The 23,362-nt window shown below is 48.7% G+C and overlaps 1 protein-coding gene across 1 annotated transcript in view; it reads right to left on the reverse strand.

Moving 5' to 3' along the window:
- PTPRA (protein tyrosine phosphatase receptor type A) overlaps window positions 1-23,362 on the reverse strand; it is a 74,117-nt gene that overhangs the window by 4,871 nt on the left and 45,884 nt on the right. Inside the window, exons 5-21 of the mRNA XM_074147610.1 lie at window positions 20,014-20,098; window positions 16,640-16,713; window positions 13,653-13,789; window positions 11,651-11,741; window positions 11,090-11,166; window positions 9,901-9,937; window positions 8,553-8,650; window positions 8,288-8,407; window positions 7,194-7,360; window positions 6,045-6,180; window positions 5,118-5,267; window positions 4,901-4,994; window positions 3,774-3,850; window positions 2,059-2,193; window positions 1,565-1,690; window positions 923-1,074; window positions 472-607 (exon numbers count right to left, since the gene is read on the reverse strand). Of these exons, the coding sequence (XP_074003711.1) occupies window positions 472-607; window positions 923-1,074; window positions 1,565-1,690; window positions 2,059-2,193; window positions 3,774-3,850; window positions 4,901-4,994; window positions 5,118-5,267; window positions 6,045-6,180; window positions 7,194-7,360; window positions 8,288-8,407; window positions 8,553-8,650; window positions 9,901-9,937; window positions 11,090-11,166; window positions 11,651-11,741; window positions 13,653-13,789; window positions 16,640-16,713; window positions 20,014-20,098 (1,892 nt within the window). The remainder of the gene's footprint in view (window positions 1-471; window positions 608-922; window positions 1,075-1,564; window positions 1,691-2,058; window positions 2,194-3,773; window positions 3,851-4,900; window positions 4,995-5,117; window positions 5,268-6,044; window positions 6,181-7,193; window positions 7,361-8,287; window positions 8,408-8,552; window positions 8,651-9,900; window positions 9,938-11,089; window positions 11,167-11,650; window positions 11,742-13,652; window positions 13,790-16,639; window positions 16,714-20,013; window positions 20,099-23,362) is intronic.

Here is a 23,362-nt window from a genome sequence, read left to right on the forward strand (position 1 = left end):
GGGCTGCCCACCCTCCTTGCTGAGGTGCCACCAGCAAAAGAAACTCTGCTTTCCCCTTCCTCTCTGAGGTCCTATTTTGACCCCCAGAAGACTTTTTTTAAATCCCTGAGCATCCTTGCAAACCTCTCTTGCAAGACCTCATCTAGTCCCGCCTGCTCCTCCCCTCCCTGACCCGCTGCCTGCCCGAGCCTGTGTCACAGCCACTCCAGGACAGGCTTCCAGGATCTTGGAGTCCATAAATATGTGGGCTGTGGCTGAGGATGTCCCCAAGGAGGCCCAAGGTGCCTTCAGCCAGCCAAGCTCCACTCTTCCAGATGTCCTAACAGGAGGAAGGGGCAATACCTCCTGACCCCATCTCCATCCCTTAGTCTTTTATGGAGAGAGAAACTGAGGAAGTTTTTGCTCAACATAGAGTCCCCAGCCCGTTCCCGCTGAGGTCTGGGGTGGCAGGAGGAGCTCAGCTGTGCTTACCAGTGTCTGCACCATATGTGGCCTCTGTAGTCTTAAACTCTTCACTGTCTGAAAGACGTCAAGAATCCCTTCTGCCTTCACCCTTTCCAGGACAGTGCTCAGCGCACAGAAGGTGCCTGTTCTTCCTGCTCCAGCACTGGCAAAGAGAAACCAGAAGGTAAAGGAAACCATCCTGTCCTTGTTGGCTTTGCCCAGGGGACAATTCGTAGGGGAACTAACGGAGAACTGGAGGAGCTGGTGGTGCTGCCCCAGCCTCTCCTAGTTTAGCTAGGACATGCTCTACAAGACTGAAGCCTTGTTGCTTAGCCAAGCAGGAAAACCCCGTACACATCTGCCCAGACTGCTTCTGCTCAGCCTAAGTCTTCTGATGGACCTTTGACCATCTCCAAAACTTCTTGCAGAGCAGGTCCCCTTGGTGGGGTGGCCAACCCCTGCTCCACATGGGCTTTACCTGCAGTGCACAGTGATTGGGTGGTTGCCAGACTGCTGCTGCTGCTTCTGCACAGCTGCGATGATGTTGATCATTCCCTTCCCATCCCCGGGGATCCCAACTTCTGGCCAGCCGTGGAAATGAAACTGCCGAATCTGTCGGCTCTTGTTTTCCTGGTGAAAGAGCACAGCTTGAGGTCAGTAAGTTGGTGGGAGATCTGTATCAAGAAACCCACCAGCTCAAGGCTTTGGAAAAACCATCTCCTTAGGGAAGCTGTCCGCTTGCAGAGGGTAGGCATTCCTGAGGCATGGAGCAGGTCAGGATGTGGCGAACAGGGAGCAGGGGGGATGCTGGGTGGTGGGCACAGGGACAAGGCAGAAGGAGGACAAGGGCTGCTGGGTGGCAGCAGGGTAGTGGGGCTGGATGAGAAGCGATCAGCAGGACAGGAACCCCCACAGGTGGGAGGTAAGTGTAGGGAAGTAGCTGGGATTGCCGGGGATGGATGCTACTTTGGGATGACAGGGAGATGATGGAGCTTAAGATGCCAAAGATGTCCAGCACTTGCAAGAGGAATTGCAAAGCACCATAAACATGAGCAAGGGTTAATGACAGCCAACTCCAGAGCGCCCGGAGCTCCCCACAGGGAGAAGGCCAGACTCTTACCCTGGTGTTCGTTACCAGTAGGTCCCGCACCGTATAGCTCTCGCACTCCTCTTCTTTTTTCAGCTCCACAGTGATGTCTCCATAGGACACGGAGCCGTCAGATGGCCAGTACTGGGCACACTTCTCCTGAGAAAGCATTAGAGGAGGGCACAGGATAAAGACCCTGTATTTTTCCCCACAGGCTTGAATGGAAGAAGTGTTTTCCTGGGGCTGGCAGCTGCCCAAAGCCAGGTGGGATGCCATGAGCTCACTTTGGAGAGGAGCTGTCTGCTGCACCCAAAGGTGCTTTCAGAACTGAGGGTCCAGAGTTGGTCCACACGCAACAGGATTCTTTGCATTAGAAGTAGAGGCTGAAATATATTTCCTGCCAGGGAAGGGGTGAAATAGCACCCAATGTGTGGGGTGATGGCACTGCAGGGGCCATCGGGAGATTTTAAGGAGTTGCACTGATTTATTTTGATGGTGCCCAAATGCAGCTATCCCCAGGTGCTTACCTGACCTCTCTCCTCCAGCTCCGTTAGCATCACTATGGAGCAGGATTTCCACTCCCAGATCATCCTCCAGAAGTCCTCTATCGTGTGCTGCAGCGGTCCTTGGCTGGCGATATAGGAGTCCTTCTGGCGATAACCCTGCAATTTGAAAACAGGGTTAGCAGTGAATGGGCAGTGCCTGGCTGCCGAGGTGCCAAGGGTCAGCAGCAGGAGGAACACTCTTGGACATGGTCAGGTTACCAAGCTCAGTTACATTTTGGGACCATCGTGACTGCCCCTGTGAATGACGATAGCCTGGGCAGAGAAACCTGCTCTCGCTATGTCCTTGTGCATGGGCATTACCACACCACCGCTTGGAGCTCAAGTGCCATCAGCCAGTGCTTCACCGTGATAAAACCTTTCTTTTTAAAGAAATGCAGTGGGAGAGAGATCATATTCCCTACATATACATGGCCCTATCCATTTGGTGAAGAAAGATTTGGGTTTCCAGCACTCCTAAGTATGTTGCAAAGTCTGAGAGTTGTAGCAGAGCCTTGCCCAAGCTCAAAATACTTCAGGTATGATTTTTACTGGCATGATTTTTGGAAGAAGTAAGCAAAACTAGATGGAACTAGATGATCTTTAATGTCTCTTCCAACTCAAACCATTCTACGATCTATGAAAACCAGTAGTAAGTCTGGCTGACTCTGGCTCTTCCACAACCACAAATTGCTTCTGTTTCCAAAACCCCTCTGATGTTCCCCTGTGCCCTCGCTGCAGACTGTGACTAAAGATGCTTCGTCATTTAGAGCTTGTCATTTAAGCAAAGTTCAGCAGAGGCAGGAAATTGAATCCTCAACAAAAATTGCTTACGTGACATTTAAGCTTTCTGATCTCGATACAGAACAAGGCAGCTGCTCCTGGCTGCATTGTGTCAGATGCTCACGCAGCCAGAGCAACCCGCAGGGACCTAGCAAAGGAGATTTCAGGGAGCAATTAATTTGGGATGCTATAACTGGGAATATGCTGGTTTTGCTGGTTCAACCCCTGGTAGTAATCATCCTTTGCGGAAAAAAAAACCAAACCCTTCCCATTAGGAGATGAAAATAGAAATTGGGCTAGAAAAAAGCAGGGCTTTGTTACTTAGCCAGCGCGGGCATCACTGCATGAAGATAAATACTCATACGAGATGTTCCCCTGAAGTCAACAGTATTACTCACGAGAAAAGGATGTGCAATCACTTACGTCCTCCTTGAAGGGAGGAAAGCACTTAACCTCTCTGCCTCACCTCCTCCCGTCACCCAGACAGGTGTAATGGGATTGACCTGTTTTTTCTCAAGGGTTTTGGGATCCGTGTATTGCTCCATTACCTAATCTAGTGGATGTTTTCTGACCAAACGAACAGTGCTGCATAGCAATCATTTCCATGGCTATGTGTATCCATTTCTCCAAAGCCATCATCAGAGCCCGGAGTTGCAGAAGCGAGACCAGGATTTGGGGGCTCTGCTCAAGCTCCAGCTCTCCTCTCCCACCATCCATGGGTCACAAGGAAACTGTATATACAGAGGGTTTTTTGGAGCAGAAACTAGCACCATCTGGTGACACAGAGCAAAGTCAAGTGGAAAGAGCATTATGAAACCCAGAGAAGGAATGTTTTGGGACGAATCCTTTCTATACGAAGCAGCGTGAGGTAAAGTTTCCACTGGGAGAAGACGGAAAGAAGATTCAAGAAGACTCACATCAATGAAGGAAGCGTTTACATAGTCTGTGTTCTCTTCACCTCTCTTCACTGGAATGATTACTCGGTTGAACTCATCTGAAACAGAAGCGAAATGATTTGAGTTTTGGGGAACAACTTGAAAGCGTGATTGCTTGATAACCATTAAGCTGGGAAGTTGACAAGCCCTAGGTGAGAGGACAGAGATATGGGAAGGGGAGCCCTGTGTTTACAGCACCCGACTGGGACAGAAGACTCAGTTCTGCCCTCTGCCATGCCCTGGTTTGGGGAAGGAGAACGGGATGCTGAGGACTCCATGAGCAGAACCCGCTCAACACAGAGACTCCCTTCTCCCTTGAGGCTGAAAGCCTCGGCAGCATAAACCCGCTGAGAAGAAAGTCATGGCAGAGACAGGGCAGAACGAAAGCAAGAAAGTCCTGGGGCAATGTTATATTTGGCCATGAAAAAACACCTGCCCTTGACTCTGCCCTGTCTCTTCATGCTGTCCCTGCTATCCCGAGCTATCCTCAGCCAGTCTGTGAGTCCACTACTGCGGGCACCAATGGCTCTGTCTTGACAGCTCCTGAGCGCTCACTGAATCACAAAGTGCTGAGATTGGAAGGGACCTCTGGAGGTCATCCCTACTCAACTACGGCCACCCAGAGCTGGCTGCCCAAGACCATGTCCAGATGGCTTTTGAGGATCTCCAAGGATGGAGACTCTACAATCTCCCTGGGCAACTTGTCCCAGTGCTCGGTCCCCCTCATAGTGAAAAAGTGTTTCCTGATGTTCAGGGGCACCCTCCTGTGTCTCAGTTTGTGGTCATTGCCTCTGGTCCTGTCACTGGGCACCAGCCGGAAAGAGCCTTTGCCGCAAGGGCACATTGCTGGCTCATGGTCAGCTAGGTGTCCACTAGGACCTTCAGGTCCTATCCTACCAAGCTGCCAAGTTGCTTTCCAGCTGGGTGGTCCTAGCAAATACTGGTGCCTGCGGTTGTTCCTCTCCAGGGGCAGACCTTTGCACTTCTTGTTGAACATCATGAGGTTCCTATTGGCCCTTTTCTCCAGCCTGACTCCTGTCTCCAGAACCACCCAAACGGTCCCCTCACCGACCAGGCATGTTTTCCCCAAGCAAACAAACAAGTCCTACATGGAATTATCTGAAGCACTCTGTTCTTCTTCATGTTTGCTGGCAAGTTGCCTGTTCTCATCTTGTCATTCTGAATTTTGATTGAAGTGAGCTTCTGCAGAGAAAGGAACAAAAGCAGAGGCAGCTTTCAGAGCTGCTCCACACCAGGCAAGTGCATGGTGGTCCCCACAGCTCAGCACCATCTAAGCAGATCCACCAGGACAAGAATCACGCTCACCTTGAACTCCTCTTCCAGCCCATTGCTGCTGGTCCCTGGCACTTTGTTGTAGATTTTCTGAAGGTGGATTTCTAATGAGGTCACCTCCAGCTCTGTGTCACCATAGAGATAGTGCTCCAGAAGTGCTTGGTATATAAACACATACTGCATCTGCAAGGGTTGCAGAGAAAAGCCATCAGCCTCTGGTCGATGCTCAGTGAGCTCATCCAGGTGCCTGCACACATGCTGGCAGCAAACCCACCACCCCACTCCCCACTCATGCTCACTGAGCATGTGGCACCCCTCTGAGACCCCAGAAAAGTGGGTAACAATCTTTCTGTTGCTGTACAGGGACTGGGACCTTATTTGCTACACGACACAAAGCTGACATGACAAAAAACTTTCTCCAAGTCCGGAGAAAAGGAGGCTGAGGGGAGACCATATCGTTCTCTACAACTACCTGAAAGGAGGTTGTAGCGAGGTGAGGGTCGGTTCTCTTCTCCCAACTAACAAGCGACGAGAGGAAACGACCTCAAGTTGTGCCACAGGAGATTTAGATTGGATATTAGGAAAAATTTCTTCACCAAAAGGGTTATCAAACATTGGAACAGGCTGCCCAGGGAAGTGAATGAGTCACCATCCCTGCAGGTATTTAAAAGACATGTGAACGTGGCACTTAGGACATGGTTTAGTAGTAGACTTGGCAGTGTTAGGTTAATGGTTGGACTTGATGATCTTAAAGGTCTTTTCCAACCTAAATGATTCTGTGATTCTATGGTTCTATGAAGGGGATTAAGAAGAGCAGGACCCAGTGAAAGGCTCACTTGATGAAGCATCCTTCAAAATGAGGGATGATGCTCAACCTGCACGTAGACTTCATTGCAGGCTGGGTACCGAAATCTAACTCCAGCGAGCAAAGCCCAGAGGCGACGGCAGCAGCACACTTACATCTGTCTGTACCATCTGGCAGCGCTGAGCCCGGATCCGGCTCACAAAGCCATAAACATCCACCTTCCTCTCTGCGTGCATCATGTCCAGCATGGCATCGATGACGATAAAAGTGCCCGTGCGTCCTACCCCGGCACTGAAAAAGCAGAAGGGACAAGTGGTCAGTGTAGCAGTGTTGGTGTTAGGATCCCTTGTAGAGTGCCCGAGAGTGAGCAAGACGCTTCCCAGCAGTGAGTATATAGCAAAATCTGTTTTGGAGATGACAGAGTTCCCCAGCCTGGTGTTCAGCTGTGCCTGGGTTTTTCAGAGACTCGCACACAGCATCTCCAGCAGCCAATGTGACCGGAATGCATGAAGGCACAGAGCAGAGTGAGCCAAAGCAAAACCTGAGCCAGTTACAGCTTCCAGAGTCCTATGGGCTGCCTGTTCCTAGCAGCTACCCACTGCTCCTTCCAGTCAACCTCCATCAGGTGAAGGTGAGCCCACAGAGAAGCCTTGTTTCTGTGCTGGTAACTCAACCATTGAGGAGAATAAGAAAGATGAGGCCATGCAGATGCTATGGAAAGACAAAGCTCTTTTGTCAGCTGCCCCCTGAGAAGAAAGCTGGAAAAATGGACTTCGGAAGTTGCAAATCATCTCTGATCATCTCTGCCTTTAACCATGGGGCTTTCCCTTATTGAAACGTGGAAAGTCTCTGTGGCTTCCCCAGGCTTGCTGCTGTGCCTGAAACCACTCCATGTGTGGTCAAACACCATAGTTTCTGACACTCAGCATGGTCCTTGCTCCCAGGCATGCTGAGTACTGCCTTCTCGCAGCAAGGGATGTTGCCCTCTTGTGCCCAGGGCAGTGGAGAGGCAAGAGAGATGCCACCAATGCCCAGCAGCGGTGCTTAGCTTGGCTTACTCAGCATCCAGCTAACCCAAATGAAGACCACTAAACACCATAACATCGCTGATTCCAAGAAGTTCCTTCAATTCATGTGCATTTTTTTGAATGTTCTCATGTGGAACATTCCCATTTAACACAGGAAAGTTAAATAAAAATAATAAAAAAGGCCTGACTGAAAACCCCCCCACCTTTTAGTATTAAATATGAGATACTTTCCAAGCCAGTCAGGAGAGGGGGAGATCAGCCGTGACCAGGACTTACCTGCAGTGCACTACTATTGCTCCTGCGTATTGGGGATTACACGTCTTCACCTTCTTCAGGAACTTCAGCATCCCGATGGGGGTGAAGGGGACCCCAAAGTCGGGCCAGCTGGTGAAGTGGAACTGAGTCACCAGGCGCTGAGGCTTCTTGTTCGTGACGTCACCGACCTGAAGGGGAAATGTGTATTAAGATTAATGGTAAATACTTGTATTTCCCTTCTTTCCCCAAAGGCAAGGGCAGAGAGGGAACTACAGACCCAAGACTGAGCTGGACAGCTTAAGATGCAGTAGCATCTACAAGCTGAAAGGGCACAGACCCAGGCTCTGGGGCCAAATTAGTCCCTAAAAGCATGACATTTTAATTGCCCAACACCATACCCCGCATCCAAGGGGTGAGAGATGCCAACCTGGCCCCAGCTGTGGCTCTGACCTGGCAGAAGCCGCTAGATGTCGTCCCCAGTGGGCTCAAACAGAAGCTGCCACTCTGTCCTTTCCCACACCTCTGCCCACAGCATCCTTAATTAAAGGCAAGGGAGGAAAACACCACATCTAGGCTGTTGGAGTGAAGGGTGAGGCTCAGGAGAACCCCACTCAGGGTCTAGACAGCTTTTCAGTTGCCAGCTCTCCCTTGTCTGCCTCTGAGAGCAGCAGGAAAACAAACAGAGCGATTAAGGCATCCAGAGCCTTCTCTGGAGGACAAGAAAACATAGCGACAGATGGGAAAGCAATCAAAACCAACGCATATGGTGCTGGATTTTGTCTCAGCTCTTGGGGTAAATCTGATTATTTGCAGGCATTAAGTATCCGTGGGTGAGAGCAGGAACCAATACTGGTAACTGCAAGTGGACAGAATTTCAGCCCTGGCATCCATCAGCTTCCCTGCTCTCAGTACAACCATGCTGGTACCCATTGGGAATGTGCTCCCAGGTGTTTAAGGTGAGTGAATTCTTAATAGTTTTAGTTAAAAATGGATGCTGGGGGTCATTTCATCCACACTCTGTTCTCATGGCATCTTGGTGGAATCGAGGAGCACACTAGTGCCTATTGGTTGCCCAGCACGGAGAGGGGAGGGATGAGAGATGTAAGCCCCCGCACCTGCTGGATGCAGAACTTTCGCACAGTGTAATCCACCAGGACGGTCACGTCTTCCACGGACACTCGGATGTTCCCGTACGTCCAGCAGCCCTGATCCGGCCAGTACTGAGCACACTTACACTGCAGGGAGAGAAAATGGGTGCAGGTGAGCTCTAGTCCCTCACAAGCCTGGGATCGGCTCCAAGACATGCCCATGGGCATGAGATATGCCAGATTCAGACAAAGTTGGGTTAGATACCAGCCCATGAAGCCTCCTGGCACCTACCTCTTTCCTCTCTTTCAGGTTGGTCACCATGACAATTGTTGCTGTGTTTTGCTCCCAAATCATCCTCCAAAAATCATTCACGGTTTCTTCCTTTGGTCCTAAGGGGAAGGTAAAAAGAAATGTAGTCTTTGGGATCAATCCCTCAAGCACTGAGACCAAAATGCAGCATGTGAGGTCACACGTAGATGATGCAACACATTTTTTGCCAATAGATGTCAGCACAGGAGGTGTTTTGGTGTCTGGGAATATCAGCTAACACAAGGAACAATCCTATCACAGAAGAGCTGGGGCTTTTTGGATACGTTTTATGATGAAGAATTCAATTTTTAGCCCAAGAAGGGGAAATCAGATAAATGGAGCATGGAAATGACTTGCCAAGTTCACACAGGGATACTGTGGCCATCACAAGTAGCTCACAGAAGACCTGTCCCTGAACATTGTGCTTTAACCATGGGATCCCATTTCAATACAGCACAAGAATAGTTACCTGCTGCCTGCCAGACAAGGAGCTGACTCAACCTAGACCTCCCCTGCCAAGCCTGAGGCTAAGGGCGAGCCAAGAGAATATCAGAGGCAAAGCTTTACTGCAGCCTGGGATCACTGACGGACCTGATCCAGCCTTCCTTCTCCAGCAAGAGCCAGGCAAACTGGCAGGCGATGTTCTAAGCCACTTGCAAGTCAAGAGAGGAAATGCAAAGCACCTCCCATGGTCAGATAACCCCCTTTTGCTGACATGAACCTCCCTGTGAGCGGGTATCTTGGTTTCAGGCATTTGTTTGGACTGGTAAAAGGAAAGCAAGAGAGCCGGAGGGCTACACATAGTTCATGCAGGCTGGTGATGCTCTGACTGGGGGCAGCTGAGCTTGGGAAGACTCATGATGCTTGTTGCTCTCAATAGCTGATAGTCCTGCCTCTCATCTGAAGATCACAGAGAAATTTCTCTCCAGGGGTGCAAGCCCACATTCTTGTTTGCTGAGGTTTAAAAAGGAGTAGAAATGAAACCAGATCAGTGTGGTGCTCTCTGTAATAACAGATTTGGGGAATTTAAATAAGCAGCTCATTTCCAGAGATCATAACCACCTGCAGGCTCAGGGAAGAAAGGCTTTGACACCCTCCAGCAAATGGTATTGCACAGGTAGGGCTTCTCTTCCTCCCCCAACACATCCAGCACTAGTCTTTGGCTGGGAAAAACATTTTGGGAACACACTGTGGACAAGCCAAGCCTCCTTTTGACCAGGGAACATCTGCAAGGCACTGTGCTGTGTTTAGTGTGGCACAGCTTTGCAGAGCAGAAGGGCACCAGCCCAACTGCCACCATACAGAGTGACAGGAATAACCAAACGTTTACCTTGTGCAGCAATGAATTTGTTTTTCTCTTGGTACCCCTATAGAGAAAAGAAGAAAAAGGAAGACTAATGAAAGACAAGTATTCGTCTAACACAAGAGTCATGAAATGCATCTATATCATTACTAAATAGAGACATCACCTGCTCTGTTGCTCACTCCCCATGTGCAGAGAAGGGGCTGCAGCCTCCGAGGGGAGAAACAGCACTGACAGTAGGGCAGCAATAACGGAAAATCCCTATGCAAAGGGTTCCTGACCTGGAGCAACACTCCCCATGCTCAGGTAACGCGGGAACAACCCCACTTGTTGGGCACAGAGCACTAATGAAGTGGTACCTGACAGCCCTTCTGCTGCAATCAGACCCTGAATCCAGAGCATCACGTGAAAATCAGCATTAAACTTTGGGAGATGGGGCTGTTGAACTCATAGGAATTGACTTTGTGTATTTCCTAACGGTTATTTATTTATTGCTCAAGAAAGTAAAAAGCTCTTCTGGGTCTTGCTTTCTTCACTTGCCTCCATCTCTCTCAAAGTCTACTTCTTCATATTACTCTTCCAATTTATTTGAGCTATATGGTGATAATCACATAGGACCCATCTCCTCCTAGAAGCACAGCAGTGCACTGTTGCTTCTATTTTAGCTGGGTTCCTTGATTTCTTTTTCATCCCCTTCCCATGTCCAGTTCTGCAAACTGGGAATTATCAATGATTAATCAGCCACACCATTCATCAGCCATTAATCAGAAATCCCCTATTCCTGCAGGAATTGTTCCCAAAGCCCTTCCAAACCAGCTGGCTTGGCTTTGTAGCACCCCAAAGAGTGCAAGTGCTTCTCATTATTTCAGAAGTGGGGAAGAGAGGTGGGAAAAGATAAGACTATGGCAAAGCAGCTGAGCAAGGGCAGAACTACAGCTAGAATTTGAGTTCCAGCTCTCAGCCTCTTACTCCAACCACGCTTGTCCAGGCTCAAGGTGTGGAGCAAAGCTACACAAAGGTTACGAAATCAAAACCTGGTGTAATTCATTGCTTCAGAGGAGCTGGTGAGATGTTAACGTAGGGGGTAGTCTCTTAACCATCCTCTCCCAGGCACAAGTCACACCCCTATAAAGGCCCCATGCTCCCCACGTGGGACCAGGCACTGCTGGCCGGGGAGCAGCTGGTGGGGATTTCCCTTCCAAATCACAAAACTCACATTAATGAAGGAAGCATTGATGTAGTCGGAGTCAGGAACTCCTTCAACAGGAGTCAGGTGAACCCTGGAATGATCATCTGGAGGAAAATTAAAACTTTGCATTAAAAACAACTCCCTCCACGTAGCTGATATCTGGCATAGTGATAAAGCTGGGTGTTGGAGCGGAGCCCAGGCTCACTGGCTCCCCCACACAAATACCTTTATACCCCCAAATTCTTCTTGCTTAAGACTGGAGAGGTGCTAGACCTCACCCAAGGAAGTTTTTCTTCTGCAGACTGCACACATTTGAGGAAGCCCCTGAGGCAGCCCACCCCCCCATGCCACCCAGCAAGAGCTGGCCGTTTTGGCATTTCCCATCCATTAATTTTCCATGGCCTCCTGGCCGCTGATGGCTTCAGGGAGCTCCTCCTAGTAGGTATCTAAAGCTAAAGCAGATGCAGCCACCCATCTGGGAGGTTAAATGAACCCAACCATGGCCTTGCCCATCCCAAAAACAGGAACAGGGAGCCCCAGCAGCAGCACTGGCTGTGTCCCCCTCACCCAACATGCTCCGATACCTACAGGGCAAAATGTTCACGTATCTGTTCTTCTCCTTGTTCTCCTCCTTGGAAGCAGCTTCACATGTGGCCTGTATGGGACATGCTGGGAGAGCCTGCAATGGCAGAAAAGGGGTTTTTCCACGATGATGTTCTTACCCACGGCACAGCAGTAAGCACAATGCAACTGGTACGTCAGTGCACATTGCATCTGAGCATCCCATCTGGGGGTGGTCACCCTTTGCTGGGCTCCAGGAGGTAGGTGAGCAGCAATCCCTTGTCCATTTTCCCCTTCGGAGATGTCCCCACCACCCACGCCCCTCACCTTCACCTCAGCACCAGCTTCTTTTCCCCACTGAGCTCAAGGCGACCATTTAAATATCCTGGCCTGGACCAGAGAGAAAATCCCTTCCAAAACGTGCTATCTGGAATCTCAGGACCCATGAACACGAGGTGGCAGCAAAACCTCTGACACCAAATGCACCAGCCCAGTGATCGAGTTCATTTCTGCCCACAGAGGCTCCTGCTGAGATTTCCTGTTAACAGTGATGCTAACAGTGACCGGATTAAAGCCTCCATCGTCTGAGCACACTCAGTGATGAGAAGGATCACCCATGCAGGGAGCTGTTCGTCATCAAGCAGCGCCAGGGACCTTTGGATTGGGGGGTGCTACAGTCACAGGCGATACTATCCCAGTCACAGCAGCCAGGTTTCACATTCGAGCAGAGGAGGTGCTTTCCCAGCACCATTATTCCACATCCTCTTTGAATAGCACAGAGGATGAGAACGTATTGGAGGTATTTGCCATCCCTTCCTCCAGCTGGCAGGACAGACATGCTTCGGGAACGGAAGCCTTCAGGGCAAATGAGTATTTATAACCCAAAAAATTCCCCTCCCTGGGCATTCATTGCACCTATTTAGTTTCATTGAAGCACAGCCAGGAAGGGTATCAAGTTGTGCAACAGCTGGAGAAAGTTGAGTGGCTTTTTATTTTTCTTCTTATCATCCTCATATTGCCATATTGCACCTTGGACCTAAGGCTTAACATATTTGCAGATGAGATCTTTGCAATGTGGACAACCAGATCAACAGTAGGTTTTCTTTTGTTAATTAGGCTAATGGAAAGTCCAGGTAGTTGAGCGGCTCCTACGTTACACGCTGTGATACTCCAGCCAGTTATTTAAATTTGTTTCCTACCTCATTACTGCTCTGCCTATTTTTGTATTGACACAAGGAAAAAGTTTTATTGCCACAAGAATGTGCAGAGCAATGTCAGGAAGAGGTAGCCATCTCAGAAGAGATGCTCTGGCATCACGGGATAAGCACAATACTGGAATTATGACTTGCAGCTGAAGGCCAACTGGTGTCCTATAAACTGCCATCATTCTGTTTCAGGGTTAACAGCTCATTGAAATAGATGGGGTCATTTCTATTTCTCTGTCAGAGCCCTTGTTTTGGCTGTTTGTGGATCTAAGACAATGACATGTCACACCTCGACGTGCCATTCATTTTGGCAATGTTTCCCTTGTAGCCATGAGGATTGGGAAGAGGGAGGCAGTGTCTGGGAAGAAAGCAGCAGGCAGGGAAGCTCTGAAGACCCCAAGGCATCCGGGACACCTCCAGAACCCAGAAAACGTAACCCTGTGTTAGGTCCCTGTAGCGCTGCTTGCCAACAAACCTCTGCTTTCTGTAATGAATGTGAAGGGTTAGAGACTTGCCCACCATCACAGCAGATTTAGGACCAGAATCAGTCCTCCCACCTTGCATTCCTTTGAGAAATCCATGAGGACTGGGCAGACCATCATTCCCTCCGTGAAGCTCTTAGATAAGGTCTTGACTCAATTACCCCCTGGGTTGATGTGCCATCCCTAAACTGGGTACCACTGCACACTGCAGCTCCTCTCTCATGTACCAGCTGTTTTGTCCCTGCTCTATGAAGTGAGACCAGATTTTTCCCCATTGAGCATTGTAAGCCAGACACCAAGAGCAGCCTGAGGGATTTAAGTGGAAGAAGCAAAGTGACTCACGTTGAACTCCTCCCGAAAGAGCTTGTTGTCATCTGCCATCCGGCGGTTGATCTCCTCTTCCAGCTTATCAACGGGTAGAGGTGGGTATTTACGGTTGGTGCTGGGGGAGCGGGCAAGCAGTGGCATGCTCTGAGGCTCTGCAACGACACCCATACATCAGAAGTGCCCACCCAGCCACTCCTTGTGCCCAGCACTCATCCATGCCCAGGTGGGCACAGGGACCTCACACACCTTGGGCTTTTAGGGACACCTCACATCCTCACTATCCCATATTTTCATAGATAGAATCATAGAATGGTTTGGGCTGGAAGCAACGTTAAAGATCATCTACTTCCAACCCCCTTGCCATAGGTAGGGACATCTTCCATTAGACCAGGTTGCTCAAAGTCCCATCCAACCTGGCCTTGAACACTGTCTGGCCTTTTGCTCTTCCTAGGGAGAGTGCATAAAAATTTTGGGATGCTGTGATAACATGAAACTGTTTCAGCACCCTGTGGCTGAATGTTACACTGTTGTAGAGGCAGGACTGAACAACAAGGACCAAGTATAACAACCCCATGCAACACTGAAGGCTTGGGGAAGAGTGGCTGGAAAGCTGCCCAGCAGGAAAGGACCTGGGGGTGTTGGTCAAGAGTCTGCTGAGTATGAGCTGGCAGTGTGCCCAGCTGGCCAAGAAGGCCAATAGCATCCTGGCTTGTATCAGAAATAGCATGGCCAGCTGGAGCAGGGAAGTGATTGTCCTCCCTGTATTTGGCACTGGTGAGGCTGCATTTTGCTGTGTTCAGTTTTGGGCCCCTCACTACAAGAAAGTCACTGAGGTGCTGGAGCGTGTCCAAAAAAGGGCAACAAAGCTGGTGAAGGGTCTAGAGCACAAGTCTTATGAGGAGTGGTTGAGGGAACTGGGGTTGTTTAACCTGGAGAAAAGGAGGCTGAGAGGAGACTTTACGGCTCTCCACAACTACCTGAAAGGAGGTTGTAGCAAGATGGGGGTCAGTCTCTTTTCCTAATTAACAAGCGATAGGACGAAAGGAAATGGCCTCAAGCTGCGCCAGGGGAGGTTTGGATTCGATATTTGGAAAAATTTCTTCACCAAAAGGGTTATCAACCACTGGAACAGGCTGCCCTGGGAAGTAGTTGAGTCACCATCCCTGGAAAGTATTTATAAGATACGTAGATGTGGTGCTTCGGGCCACGGTTTAGTGGTGGGCTTGGGAGTATTAGGTTAATGGTTGGACTAGATATCTTAAGGGTTTTTTCCAAGCTAAATGATTCTATGTTTCTAAGTCATCAATACTGGGGGATGAAGACCACCTCACTTTGAATTTGGACTTCAGCCTCACTCACAAGGAAAGTTTCGCACCATGACCATGACATAACTCCCAGGTGGAACCAGCAAAGGTAGCTGCTGCTTGTGTCCTCAGCGAAGCCAAGAAAGGCCACACAAGGGTTATACCAACACAACTGACAGTTTATGAAGTTGACACCTTCACTTATAGCAATGTAAAACTCGGGTAGGGAAGGTCTTAGCTGCCAACGTTAAAAAAAAAAGGTGCTGATTTTAAGTTAGTGCTTGCTCCGAAGGTGTTTGGTTTATGTGCAGGGAGCTCAAAAAAGGGATCTGAACCGAGTTTAAGAAGTGGTGGTTCCTCTTCAACTCTTACTTTGGTGCTTACATATGGACAGAGATGCCCAACTTCAGACCCTCACTGGGCAGCCCTGGCTCAAAGCCAGAAAATGAGACAAGCTCAGGGACAGAAGAGTTTACATATTTCCGCAGGCTTACATAAGACATTAAAATCGCATTTATGCATTTGTAAGAGGTCCAAAAAGGTTTTTATAAAGAAAAAACAATGTATTCCCTGCTTTCTCTCAGAAATGTTAGTTCAGCGCCCACAGTTAGCATGAAGATTTGAATGAGAGTTTTAATCAGCCGTCATCCTACTTTGAAAAGGTAGAAGGATATTTAAATATTCCCTAAAGATACGTTTTTTTCAAAAAAGGTTCTTATTTGAGTCAAAGAGATATTGTGAAAATTCAAGAGGATCATGAGTAGTTTGGTCTTAGAAGTGATCGTACATTTTAATATTAGCCACTTGAGGGCAAACATTTTGTCACTGGTATGAAAGTTGGGAAATAAATTTTCATTGTATAAAGGTTTGCCAAAATCAAGGGAAACAGAGGAAGTTCAGAACAAGAAACAAATAAAAATGTAGATGAAGAAATACTTTCTTACAAAAATATTACAAAAATATGAGGTGGGATAACAAAGCCGTGGCATCCAGCCCCCTGAGTCCTCAGGTACTGTCATTGCATTGGGCTCAGACTGTGACAGTGCTGCATCCACGGGCTTCCCTGGACTTTTAGAGAGGTCTGTCTTCTGATGTATATTTATATTATTCTGCTGTAGTTACATTTATTCTGGTGTATAGTATTTATATTACTCCCACCAGGAATAATAATAAATATACACTCAGGACCGCCTTCACATGCCCTTCCTCTTAGACCATACTTAAAGAGAACACAATCTTCATTTTCCTTTTTATACATTTCCAGCAAACCACTTCTGCAAACCAGCATCCGGCAAGCCTGTTCCCATTTCCATTCAAGCTGGCCAGTGAAAGATGACACTGGGTGTGATGCTGGCCACATGCCCAAGTTGCACGTGTCTCATTGCCATGTTGGAAGGAATGGGACAGGCAGAATGGTTAGCAGACCAACCTGGGTAGCTCTGCACTTCCCAGCGAGTCACCCCGGAGGGCTAAACCAAACCTGCTTTTGCCACTTCAAGGCATATGACATTTTTTACAATTTTTAGGAGAATTGCTGGTTATTTCACTTTGGCTGATTGCAAGTGACGGAAAAAAAAACCATTTAAAATATTCTGTTGTTATTCTGAAAGTTTGCATTGACCTGTTTTGATCTGAAAAAAGCTTATTCCTTCTGCAAGATGCATTTTGCTCCATGTGTGACACCAACACGGGCCTCACCTGCATCATCCGTCCGGCCGTTGGACAATCGAAAGGAGTTGGAGTGACTCCCTGCTTGCTTGTATTTCTTGAACCTATCAAAGACAAGGGAGTGGAGAACATCAGCAGATACCCACCAAGAAGCCCAGGTTACCTTCTGGATGAGAGACGCTGCCACAAAGGGCTTTCCTCACTTTCTTGTGGCTTGATGAACTAGCTGATGGGTCCAAGAGGCTACAGGACCTCTAAACTCCTGCCTAGGGGTGTAACTTTTAACTGACCACATCTGGAAAGGCTGCAGGAGACCAGAGCAAGTTGAAACAACAACAACAAAACAATAAAAAAAGTTTTTATAAATATGTCAACAAAAAGAGAGTCAGGAAGAATCTCCATCCCTTACTGGATGCAGGGGGAAACATTGCGACCAAGGACGAGGAGAAGAGGACGAGGCTGAGATACTTAATACCTTCTTTGCCTCTGTCTTCAACAGTCAGACCAGCTACCCCCAGGGTGTACAGCCTCCTGGGCTGGAAGATAAGGATGGAGAGCAGAACAACCCCCCCGTAATCCAGGAGGAAGTAGTTAATGATTTGCTTATGCACCTGGACACGCGTAAGTCCATGGGGCCGGATGGGATTCACCCAAGGGTACTGAGAGAGCTGGCGGGAGAGCTCACCAAGCCTCTCTCCGTTATCTATCAACAATCCTGGTCAACAGGAGAGGTACCAGATGACTGGAGGGTGGCCAATGTGACGCCCATCTACAAAAAGGGCCGGAAGAATGATCCGGGGAACTATAGGCCTGTCAGTCTGACCTCGGTACCGGGAAAGATCATGGAGAGGATCATCTTGAGTGAGCTCTCACGGCAAGTGCAGGGCAGCCAAGGGATCAGGGCCAGCCAGCACGGGTTTATGAAAGGGAGGTCCTGCTTAACCAACTTGATCTCTTTCTATGACCATGTGACCCGCCTTCTCAATGCGGGGAAGGCTGTGGACGTTGTCTACCTGGACTTTGGTAAGGCCTTTGACACCGTCTCCCACAGAGTTCTCCTGGAGAAGCTGGCGAATCATGGCATAGACAAGTGTACTCTTCACTGGGTAAAAAACTGGCTGGATGGCCATGCCCAGAGAGTTGTAATTAATGGGGTGAAATCCAGTTGGTGGCCGGTCACCAGTGGTGTCTCTCAGGGCTCAGTTTTGGGGCCAGTCTTGTTTAATATCTTTATTGATGATCTGGATAAGGGGATTGAGTGCACCCTCAGTAAGTTTGCAGATGACACCAAGCTAGGTGGGAGTGTTGACCTGCTTGAGGGTCGGCAGGCTCTACAGAGGGACCTGGACAGGTTGGATCAATGGGCCAAGGCCAATGGGATGAGGTTTAATAAGGCCAAGTGCCAGGTCCTGCATTTCGGTCACAACAACCCCAGGCAACGCTACAGGCTTGGGGAAGAGTGGCTGGAAAGCTGCCCAGCAGAAAAGGACCTGGGGGTATTGGTGGACAGCTGGCTTAACATGAGCCAGCAGTGTGCCCAGGTGGCCAAGAAGGCCAATGGCATCCTGGCCTGTATCAGGAATAGCGTGGCCAGCAAGAGTAGGGAAGTGATCGTGCCTCTGTACTCGGCCCTTGTGAGGCCTCACCTCGAGTACTGTGTTCAGTTCTGGGCCCCTCACTACAGGAAGAACATTGAGCTGCTGGAGCGTGTCCAGAGGAGAGCCACCAAGCTGGTGAGGGGTCTAGAGAACAAGTCCTATGAGGAGAGGCTGAGGGAACTGGGCATGTTTAGTTTGGAGAAGAGGAGGCTGAGGGGGGACCTCATTGCCCTCTACAACTACCTGAAAGGAGGTTGTAGAGAGGTGGGTGTTGGACTCTTCTCCCAAGGGAATAATGACAGGACCAGAGGAAATGGTCTGAAGTTGCAGCAGGGGAGGTTTAGATTAGATATTAGGAAGAATTATTTTACTGTGAGAGTGGTCAGGCACTGGAACAGCCTGCCCAGGGAGGTGGTGGAGTCGCCATCCCTGGAGGTATTTAAGAAACGTGTAGACATGGCACTTCAGGGCATGTTCTAGTGCCCGAGATTGTTGGTTTGTGTCTGTTTGTGGGTGGGGTGGGGTGTGGTTGTGGGTGTTTGTTTTGGTTTGGTTTTGGTGTTCTGGGATTTTTTGGTTTTGTTTTGTTTTGGTTTGGTTTGGTTTTTTTGTTTTGTTTTGGTTTTTTTGTTGGTTGGACTCGATGATCTCAAAGGTCCCATCCAACCAAAAATATTCTGTGATTCTGTGAAAGCCAGGAGGAGAAGCTTTAAGGCTGCTTTTACGAAGGGCATCCCAAGGAGTTCCTGCTCCACAGGCTGAGTCAGCAAAGCACATAAACCCCAGGTTGATCCGTCCTTCTGCAGTAAAGCCCTTCTCCATGCGCTTTTAACTTGAAGCAGATCCTTGTGCTCTGTCCGCCTGAAGTTAAGGGTTTTGCTGAATCACCGGGCAGGTGGCAGCGAACAGAAACCCTTTTTCTAAGGACTGGAAGCCAGGTGGGGAGGACTCAAACTCTGCTGCTGCTGCTGAACTCCTGAGGCAAAACCCTCCATCAGGTTCAGCGCTGTGAGGGCAGGCCCAGAGCCAGGAGACGAAGTGAATTTTTCCACTGCTAAGGAAAGAGCTTTTTCTTCTTTTTTTTCTTACTTATTCATTCACCAAATTGTTGAGTAAATTAAAATGTTTACTGCAGGTGAATAAACGCTCTCTTCTAGCTGAGCAGATACGCACTCAGGAGCTAAGAATGCTACATTTGAGCAGCCCAGATACTTGGATGTTTTAAAAATGGACCTAAAAAGGCTTTGTTATGTTATAGTTCCAGCTACAGAACCACATAACACTCCTAACAAGATCTGGTCATATGCTGCCTTGCAGTACAAGACGCACAGGCACAACATGCGGGTTTGGTACCCAAGGCTGAGCTTGGCTCCAGATGCTGGATCACATGCGATATCAAGATGGGAATCCAGGAATAATGCCCCTGGTTATACATGCAAAGGACTTTCCTGCTCAAGAGCTGTGTTCAGCTTCCCGGGATTACTCAATCCACACTCTCCTTGCAAGTAAACCTTACCGCTTTTTAGCTGCACTAACAGGACTTCAGTTTAATCTATCCCACTAAATATGACATTTTCAGTAACACAATAGGCATTACCCCACGTGAGGATCAGCTTTATAGAGAAAGGAATAAGCATCATTTACTAGATAACCACAAACATTATTTTCATTATCCTTACAGATTTCTCTTTAAAACACTGCCTGTGTCAGCCTTTAGCTTAGGAAACAGCACAAAAGGCTTATTCCTGTTCATTCAGTTATTAATTTCTGTCAAACAAGGCAAGTCAGTGTTAAAGCATCTCTTACCTTAACATATACAGCACAATAATAATAAATACTATGACTAGAAGGGAAGACAGGGCCACCATCACAGCTATAATTGGAGTCTCATCTGCAAGAGAAAAAGAAAGATGTGGTTATCAACATTGAAAGACATCCAGCGCCACCATGTAACAGGGCAGAGCTCTAGAATTTCTGCTTGCAAAATAATAGTAATAATGATACCAACAACAACAGTACTACTACTACTAATAATAATAATAACCACCACCACACAATAAGGTTTCGTTTATCCAGTCTGACAGTGAAGAGGGATGCATGACCTGAGCAAGCACCTATCTCAGATACTCTGAGGACAGATTAAAACCTGTAACCACTATTCAAAGCACCTCAATCTTCTCTAAGAGTTGTTCACTGTGAAATTGTGACCCTGCAGATGAAAACAGCGATTGAGAAAGTTGTGAGAGGGTTTCTGCACAATTGAACATGCCCATGGTGGCTCACCAGCCACTGGTAGAAGTTTGCTTTGACACCTGGGGATCCACAAAGTCTTCTGACTTGTAAGGAGATGTAAGGATCCATATGAGAAGTTTCTAACAGGTCCATGAGTTTGGTATAACATGACAAGGAACCTTATATTAAAATAGGTGAAAACTGTGGCCTTTGTAAGATCCCACAGATACTGTATTTGTAAAATGGTCATGATTTTGCCTCCATTTCTTTGCCAAATAGGACAAGAGGGCAATGCTTCACGCTGCACCTGGGCTCTGAATGCCTTAAGGTTGAGTTTTGCTGGAGAGGTTCAGGGCTACTGAGCTACTTATCATCTGCCAGGCTCATCACAGAGAGGTGGCTCCTGCTGGGACTTCTTTCATAGAATCATAGAATAGTTTGGATTGGAAGGAACCTCCAAAAATCATCCAGTCCAACGCCCATTCTTTCCTTCCTGTAAATACTGAGTTTAGAGAGGAGGTGCTGTTAGACAACCCATCGTGCACACTCTGCACCACAAGGCCACCAAGTATGAACTAATTTTGCTTGCTTCGTTTCTTGCCCCCTTGCAGATGCTTCTCAAGGGCAGGCACCGCACAATTCCCTTACAAACACACTTAGATTAGCCATCTCTGAAACGTTACCATCCTCTGGGACCCACAACAGCTTTTTTTTAAAATAAGCTATTTGTAACTTGGCCTGGAGGTCAGTGAAACAGTGGTCGGTGCAAGCAAATTACCCAGATGGGGTTGGAAGCCAAGCAACACTAACCAGATAGGAAAATGGCCCCGAAGGGCAATTTTTCAGATAAATGTGGATGCCAGCGATGCCAGCTGGGGATATTTTCATTTTCCATCAGCTTGCTCAATCTGCACGGGCCACTGCACCGTGCCTACAGGCCTCGGTCCCCAGAGACTGCAGGGCATGACCTCCCTTTCCACCTTCTGTGTATATATTTCCCTGTCAGGGCAGATTCCTGCTTCACGTGTCTCAGCAATTTCAGCTAGCAGATTTTCTTACATGGGATTTATTTTGTCCATCTCTGACTACTGAGCTACCAAGGGGCACTCTGGTTATATTTCTGCATTTGTCCCTCTGTGGTTGTGAGGTCTACAAATGCTATTCCGACCAAAAGTTGTGATTTTTGTGTAATTATTTGAAGTCAATGACCTGGTATAGCAAAAAACATGAAATCCTCCAAGTCTTGTATGTCTTTGTTCCTTCCATCTACTGTCCTCGTGTGCCAGCATCTCCCCCAGTCAAGTAGCAAAAAGCTAAGGAATTTATTGGGAGGCATTTCTGCCTCCTGCACGCTTGGTAGCTGCTTGAGCCTTTAGCATTACCCACCGTGAGGCTTTCCAAAAGCAAGACCAGGAAGGTAAAACAACCACAGACCACCTTAGTCCAACCACAGCGAGCCCTTGCCTTTCCTCTAACGTGCTTCTCATTGAGACCTCCAACTGTAACCATCATCACCATCCTGGCTGGAGGAGGGGAAGGTGACAAAGCCTGCAGCACTATGTCCCCACTATGCATTGTTGGACCATTTCTCCTGCCTTGGCTAGAGCCAGGGAGGGGCCGCTGCGGCAGCACCAGTTGGCAGGAAACGTGATTTATGGGCAGAGGTTTCGGCAGGGGTGCCTCTGGCAGCAGGATGCAGGGAGCCTGGGGGGTTGTTTTCTTTTTTTTGCAGCCGTTCTTTCGACACATCTGGCTGGATGAGTTAGAGCTTTTCCACTGTGGCCGCTAACTGCCGGCGTGCTGCCCAGCCCACCCAGCAAAGCCCAGGCAGGAAACAAGCTGGAGGGTCCCCAACTGGTCCCTCCTTCCCCAGCCTGCCCTGGTGAGCGGTGCCAATTCTCCCCAGCTCCCATCCCATGACAGCCTTAGGGGTTTCACGCTTGCAGTTCGCTTGGAGATGGGAAAAGGACTCAACCCTCTGCTTCCACAGACCTGCAGTGCTGAAGCACTCAGATCGGTCCACAGCATGGAAGGCAGTGGGATGCTTAAATCTTGGATGAACCAGCAAACCATCTTCTGATGCTCAAGGTCATGTCTCCAAATGTAGGTAGAGGTGCTATACAGCAGTCCATAGGCTGTCCCCTATACATCATGCAAACCCGAGCGCAGCTGCCCAGCAGACGGACAGGGCTGAGCAGCCCTCCTTGCTCATTGCTGTCAATGCCTGCCACACCAGACATTGCACCTCGGGATAAACCAGTGAGTGTATTCACAAAACACCTTAAATTACTCCTTCAGGACCATGTTGCACACATGCACATTCTTTGCTTGGGACAAGGCCGGACTGTCATTGTATGCCACTCAGCAGAGGGTTCTCCGGCCCTATCTCCTACAAGGAGCTACTATGGTAGTGAGGAGCTTTAGGAGACGTATGCAACGAGCAGAGCAATGCTTCAAAGCCAGAGGATCCTCCTAAGCTCCAGGTGTCTCTGCTGCTTTCTGTTCATCCTGGTGGGATATGGATGCATTGGTTCAACCCATCCATAGGGGAACAGGAGAGGGTTTGTGCCATCTTTCATCAAACCATACCTGGATGCCTTTCTGGAAGGCAGGCATGGCCCTTTCTGTGCCCATGTGAACCTCATGAAGTCCAACAAGGCCAAGTGCAAGGTCCTGCACCTTGGGTTGGGGGAATCCCCAGCATCAGTACAGACCAGGGGATGAAGGGATTGAGAACAGCCCTGCTGAAAAGGAATTGGGATCCTTGTAGGTGAAAAATTGGACATGAGTCGGCAATGTGTGCTCACAGCCCAGAAGGCCAACCATAACCTGGGCTGCATCAAAAGAAGCATGGCCAGCAGGTGGAGGGAGGTGATTCTGCCCCTCTGCTCCGCTCTGGTGAGACCCCACCTGGAGTACTGCG

The sequence above is a fragment of the Numenius arquata genome, chromosome 5 (genome assembly GCF_964106895.1).
Source record: "Numenius arquata chromosome 5, bNumArq3.hap1.1, whole genome shotgun sequence".
Classification (NCBI taxonomy): Eukaryota; Metazoa; Chordata; class Aves; order Charadriiformes; family Scolopacidae; genus Numenius; species Numenius arquata.